Consider the following 6,912-nt stretch of genomic DNA (forward strand, 5'->3'; position numbering starts at 1 on the left):
TCGTTTGTTGATGGGCATTTAGGTTTCCAACTCCTTGCTATTGTAACTCCATAGGATTTTAAAGGCTGCTGATTTTGAAGTGTCTTTGAGTGGACTTGAACATTCAATCTTTCAGTTATTACCAGAGCAAATTAACCATTTATCACACAACTGTTGCAACTAAGCTTAAGTATAATGGGGATTGTGAACATGGTACAAAATCAAGCAAGTTTGTACTATGCATCTGTTGTACTGTGTATGGGTCTGAATTGATTCTATAGTACCTAACAATAACTTCATGCAGGAAAGAAATTTACTCTTTTTTTTTTAAGAAATTTACTCTTAAGTGGAGCTGATTTCCTTTTTTTTTTTCTCTTAAGAGAAGCTGTGTTAATAACTCAAAAGATTGTACCTCCTGGCAGTTTGAATTCACTCATAGCTCCTTGGTGGAAAAAATAGGCATTCTCCTCCTATGCATCTTACAGACTTGGAAACTCAATGAAAGGTCAGATATGAGTTGATTCCAATGAGTGAGAAGTTTATTCAGGGTGAAAAGATAATCAGGCTTGTTGGTTTGACCTCTTGTGCTCTGCTTCCTGATTTTGAGGATAATGCAAGGAGTCATTCCTTCCACCTAGCCAAAAATAATGAGGGATTTAAAAAAAAAAACAACACACACCTCACACTTCAAAATTAACTTTTTGAATTTAGATGGCAGATGTCTACTTTCTAGGGTGAGAAAGTCTACCCATGGAAAATACAGCACCACATTTTAACATACTGAAGGGGAAATATAAAACTTCTTTAACTGCACAAGGGACCATTGGGAAAAGACTTTAATTCTTATGTCACTAAGCATAAGGATGTCCTGGAAACTTATCTGGTAGTCTATAACATGTGTTCCACCAAAAGGTAGTTTTAACCCATGTTCTTTTTTCATACTTTTTAAGTATTTTATTCTGGCAGGCATTCCACCCATCATGATGCAGTTACTGTTGAACCTTTATATGAAAATGACACCTTGTGTTCCCAAAAAGCTGTACTCATTGCCGAATCTACCCAACCGATACGCCTCAGCAGTATTATTCTTGCTCGCGAGATAGGTATGTTGAGAGAAAATACTTTGTAAAATTTGCTCTGGAGTAGGATAATCAGTGGTTAATGCAAATGGGTTGGCTTCAAATGATGAAATAAATTATTGTTGTTAGGTGCTGTTGAGTCAAGTGAGACTTAGCCTATACAGAGTTCTGCATTGTAGACCCTACATCATGGCATCCTGTTAATGTGACAAAGCCTTGGAAAAAGTTACCATGTTGGGAAAGGTGGAGGGTCAGAGGAAGAGAAGAAGACCCACAACAAGATGGATTGACACAGTGACTGTAACTGTGGGCTTGAGTATATTGGAGATAGTGAAGATGACACAGGATAGGACAAGGTTCAGATCTGTTGCACATAGGGTCATTATGAGTTGTTGACTCAATGGCAACAATAAAATATATATTAGCATCTTTCAGTTGCCTTTCTCAGTGGCTCTTTTATATGACTGTATGCATATATATCTCTATATATACCTATGAGCTCTCATAGCATAATTGGTAAGGAGTTGCACTGCCCAATCCAAAGGCACATGGTTCAAATCCATCAGCTACTGTTCTGTGGGAGAAAGATTGGGAATCTGCTATGCAAATTACAGCCTTTCAAAAACCACTGGAGGGTCTTCTAGGAGTCAGTTTCAACTCTACGGCAATAAGTAAGTGAGTGGAAAAATATATATGAGAGAGGATGAAAGACACACAAGTGTTGAGGACTTTCCTTCATAGGGTCGCTATGAGTCACCTGTGACTCGATGGCACTTAACAACAATAACATCAACCTGGAGAGTGATCAGTTGGCCCAGTGGACAGAAAGCGATGCTACCAAACCAAAGGTGGGTGACTTTTAATCCACAGCTCTCGGGCCTGTCTTTCATTGTTTTTGTTCAAACATTTCTCTAGGTCGTATAGCCCTGGTGTGTCCACTTGCCAAACAGTGGTAACATGGTTGCTGTGAGGCTGAACACTGTGACACTGATGTGTCAAATGCATTAATGGTTGGTTACCCATGGTGGACAGTGTTTGGTGGAGCTCCCCGATTAAAACAAACTTGGAAGCAGGAGTGGCATCCACTTCTGTAATAGCTTGCCTCCAGAAACCCTATGAACCTGGAGAGAGGATGAGAGACACACAATGTTGAGGACTTTCCTTCATAGGGTCGCTATGAGTCGCCTGTGACTCGATGACACTTAACAACAACATATCATATATAACCACATTTGACATGGTGTCTGATAAAGAATGGAATCTCTAGTTTGAATCAATGAAAAAAGGGATAAAACACTAGACACTAGATTAGGTTTGGGTTTGGTTTTAGGTGAGGCAAAAGTTAAAGAATACCAATTGCCCCAGAGTTGACTCCTTCTCATGGCAAACCAATGTAAGAGTAGATAAAACTTCTCCATCAAGTTTTCAGTGATTGGCTTTTCGGAAGTAAATCTCCAAGCCCTTCTTCTGAGGCATGAACATGAACATCCAGATTTTTTGGCTAGCAGCTTAACATGTTAACCATTTGCGCCACCTAGGGAATCCTTATTAGAAATGTAAATTCTCAGGGCCCTCCTCAGATCTACTATATAAAAATATGTGGAATTGACCCAGGGATTATAACAAAATCGCAAGGTAATTCTTCTATACATACTAGAGTCTGAGAAGAACTACACTAGTTTATTTTAGTTCAATTGTTGTTATGTACCAAAATAGGTAGGATTCTGTATTCTTGGGTTTCTGGCTCTTCATTGCTATACCTATGGGCCAGAAATATCTAAAAAGTTTTAATAATGTGATAAATAATAAGTATATGATACATTATTAGAAAGATGTTAATGGTGGCTAAAAAAAAAAAGGAAACCAAGTCTGTTGCCATTGAGTCCATTTAAACTCATACTGAGGATTTCAAAGGCTATAAATCTCCATAAAAAGCAGACTCTTTTATTCCCCCCCACACCCAGTAGCTAGTGAGTTTGAGCCACAGAATTTTCCGTTAGCAGATGAATACACCACCAAACCTCCTCTTCTGGGTGTTTTGAATACCATATATTACATAAATATTTAAAGGCCTGTGGTAAGCAGAGGTATATTTGTGGAAAATAATGCTTTGGCAAGCACTGAAATTGCACTCCTCCTGTCAAAACCTGTGACACCCATCTTTTTTAGATAACTAATATTATACCAGCTCAAAATTACCAGTCAAGCTCATTTATGGTTTATTTAATGCATTTTGACACTACATGAAAATTAGCTACTTCTTTGCTTTCACTGATGAAAATTAGTCTACGCTGTGTTATTTTTCTGTTTCTTCTCTTTCTACATCCAGCAGAACAAGCTCACACAATCTGCCTTGATCTTTGACCCAGTGCTGTCAAATCAATAATCAACTTGTAATGATCCTCTACGGCAGAACTGCATCACACATAAAGGTTTTTTTTTTTTAATTTATTATTAATTTCAATGAAAATTTACAGAGACTTTGGGTTTCACACATAAGATTTTTAAAACAGTAAATATTTACAAACATAGAGATTAGCACAACTTTCCTGTGCAGCTGACAAGTATAGACAAAACCAGAATTGTGCCACCAAAGTTCTTGTCTTGACCCATACACACTGCCCTCCACTATCAAGTGTATTATAACCTGTAGAGCAGAATAGAACTATCTATAGGGTTAGCAATTGAATTCTTTAACCACTCTGCCACCAAGGCTCCTTTCCTTCACCCATCTCACTGCCATCAAGTCACTTCCAACACACAGTGATCCTCCATCAGGTTTTGAAGGCTGTAAATATTGATGAGAGGAGACTGCCCTACTTTCTCACTGGGAGCCACCGGTGGACTTCAACCACCAGAAATGTGTAACCTTTGGGTTAGCAGTGCAACTCCCTAGAGAGTAGGCCACCAGAGTGCCACCCGCGACACAAGGAAGCTCTCAGATAATAAAGCCTATTGAAATATTACCAAATAAATGATGGGGTTTTTCCCACTTGGAATTTTTATTTATACTTGTAGAAAGAATTGTTAGTCTTAATTAGCTGGTTATTCTTATGTAATATAAAGGGAATTATAAATAAAAGAAATTGGATAATATATTCCAAAATCTGAATCACTTTTTTAACAGGGCATAATTAATGTCTCTATTTTCCCCACAGCATCATCCCCTGTATCATCAGGAGGGTTAGTGTTGGACTATTTCCTAAAATAATCAACATTTTAAATTTATTTTGCTTTTATTATTTTTTGTGCGTGTACCATCAAACCACATCTGACTAGTACAGGAGGAGATTGCCCCTCCTTCTCCAGCAGAGCATCTGAATAATCAATATTTTAAAACTATAGGTGATAGACTCTTAAGTTGATTTTGCAATTATATAGAATTGATCTGTTCTTATCTCCAACTTTACAAAGGTACTTAACACATCAGAGTCATCACCTTCCTAGGAAATAAAAAAAGATTGTCATTAGATTTTTTTTTCAACTACCAAGATTTAATTTTCAATTTCAGACTACAATAGTTGGTGATTGTCAGGTGCTGTCAAAGTCTTCGACTCATAGCAGTTCTGAATCTATACCATACTCATTATCTACAGTATGCTCCAGCCCATAATGTTAATAGAAATCTTCAGTTTCTTCATCTTTGGCTTTAGTAGTTGGTGCTATATATTTGAATAATAGTTGAACTAACAGGTCTTCCTTGTATGCATGTAGATAGTATTCTAGCACTGACAGCATTGTACTTCAGGATAGATCTTGAAATGTTCTTTTATGACTCTGAATGCAACACCATTCCTCTCCAATTTGTCATTCCCTCAATAATAGATCATATGATTGTGTAATTCACAATGGCCATTATCAGTCCAGCTCATTCACTAATGCCTAGGATGTCAATCTCTATGCATTCTATTTCATTCCAGTTTTCAAAGATTCATACATTACATGTCCCAGTTATTAATGAATATTTGAAACTTTCTCTTCATTTCATTGTGTTCGTAAGAAACCTAGACCAGGAAGTGGTTGTCCAGATAGAACAAGAGAACATTGCATGATTTAAAATCAGGAGGTGTGTGTGTTGGGGTTGTATCCTTTCTCCATACATATTCAGTCTGTATGTTGAGCAAATCTTTAGAGAATCTGGACTATATAAACAAGAATGTGGCATCAGGATTGGAGGAAAATTCATCAACAACTTGCTCTACGCAGATCACGCAACCTTTCTTGCACAAAGTGAAGAGTTGAAACACATACTGAAGAAGATTCAGGGCTACAGTCTTCAATATGGATTACCTTTCAACCTCAGAAAATCCTCAGCACTGGACCATTAACCAACATCATGATAGATAAAGACTGAAGTTGTCAACTATTTCATTTTACTTGGATTTGTAGTCAACACCTGTCACAGTAGCAGCAGTCAAGAACTCGAGAGATAAGTTGCATTAGGACAGTCTATGGTGGACCTCTGCAAAGTGCTAAAGAGCAAGGATGTTGATTTAATGAATAAGATGTACCTGATACAAGTCATGGTGTTTTCAGTTGCTTCATATGCATTTAACAGTTGGACAATGGATAAAGGCCAACAAAGAATCAAGCCTTTGAATTGTAATGTTGGTGAAGAATATGGAATATTAGATATGTCTTGAACTGCCAGAACAAACAAATTTTTCTTGAAAGAAGTGCAAACATGGTCCTCTTTAGAGGAAAGAATGGTATAACTCCATTGCACATTCTTTGGGGTATGTTTTCAGGAGGGACCAGTCTTTGGAAAAAGACATTATATTAGGAAAGGTGGAGGGTCATCAAAACAGAGGGCAATGCTTAGCAAGATACATTGACTTAGTGGATCTAACAATGGGCATGGCAGAGACTGTAATGATGGGGCAAGGATAAGACAAAGCTCAGATCTGTTGTTCATACATTTACATATGTTCATAGGTTTATAGCTGGAGTTGTCAGCCCAATGGCACCTAACAATACCTAATTCTACAAATTTTGATGCTGACCCTTTCAATGTTTTTCTATTCTGCAGGCAATGATAACTACATGATGACTGCTGACTGGCTAGCAGTGATTGTAAGATATCAATTACTTATAAGATGGATCCCAATTTCAGATTTGTTAATGTGAAAAAAATATTGTTTTAGAATCAGTAAAATAAAATCTAGCCATATCTTTTAGGACCATATCATGCATTACAGCTATAATGGATCAAAAAGGATATGATGGTCAGAAAATAAGTATTGCTTTGGTCAGAGTATACCCTTTTTCTATTTTCATTAGTGATAATTATTTTTCAGGAAGTAATCTGATATAAAAAGATTCATTCATACAAATGGTAGGAAAATTTTCAGATATGGCTTTCAGCTTAATTTCAAGTACCTTATAGTAAATATTCCAAAATGAAAAACCTACCTTAGTTATCAGTACTACTATAATGGAAATACCACACATGATGGCATTAACAAATAGAAATTGATTCTTTCATAAGTTATTAGTCAAGAAGTCTGAATTCTGAATACTTTCTCTAGGGGAAGACTTCCTCTCTCTGTTGGTCCTGGATGAAGGTCCTTATCTCCTTTCAGTATTTATGGGCCTGATGTTCCTTGGTGATCTCTTTGTGTCATAGCCTTCCCCTGTGTCAAAGAGGTTCCCACCTCAAGGACCTGGATCCAAAGGATAGACCCTTCTCCCTGCTTCTCATTTTGGATGGTAATAGATCTTATAAGATAGTTATTGATAAGTCTCCTTCCAATCCAGATGCCACATTCCTCTTCATAGAGTCCAGCTTCTCAGATAATTTTCTCAGCATATAGATTGAACAGGTATGGAGATAGAATACAACCCTTCCCAATCC

The 6,912-nt window shown here is 37.2% G+C and overlaps 1 protein-coding gene across 2 annotated transcripts in view; it reads left to right on the forward strand.

The window, feature by feature from the left end:
- The window catches only part of NUP210L (nucleoporin 210kDa-like), a 191,842-nt gene that overhangs the window by 2,093 nt on the left and 182,837 nt on the right, over positions 1-6,912 (forward strand). For both annotated transcript variants that reach the window (XM_006895862.1, XM_006895863.1), the window contains exon 2: positions 946-1,082. In XM_006895862.1, the coding sequence (XP_006895924.1) occupies positions 946-1,082 (137 nt within the window). The remainder of the gene's footprint in view (positions 1-945; positions 1,083-6,912) is intronic.

This window comes from Elephantulus edwardii, unplaced genomic scaffold, assembly GCF_000299155.1.
Source record: "Elephantulus edwardii isolate Elephantulus edwardi_28Jun2011 unplaced genomic scaffold, EleEdw1.0 scaffold00176, whole genome shotgun sequence".
NCBI lineage: Eukaryota > Metazoa > Chordata > Mammalia > Macroscelidea > Macroscelididae > Elephantulus > Elephantulus edwardii.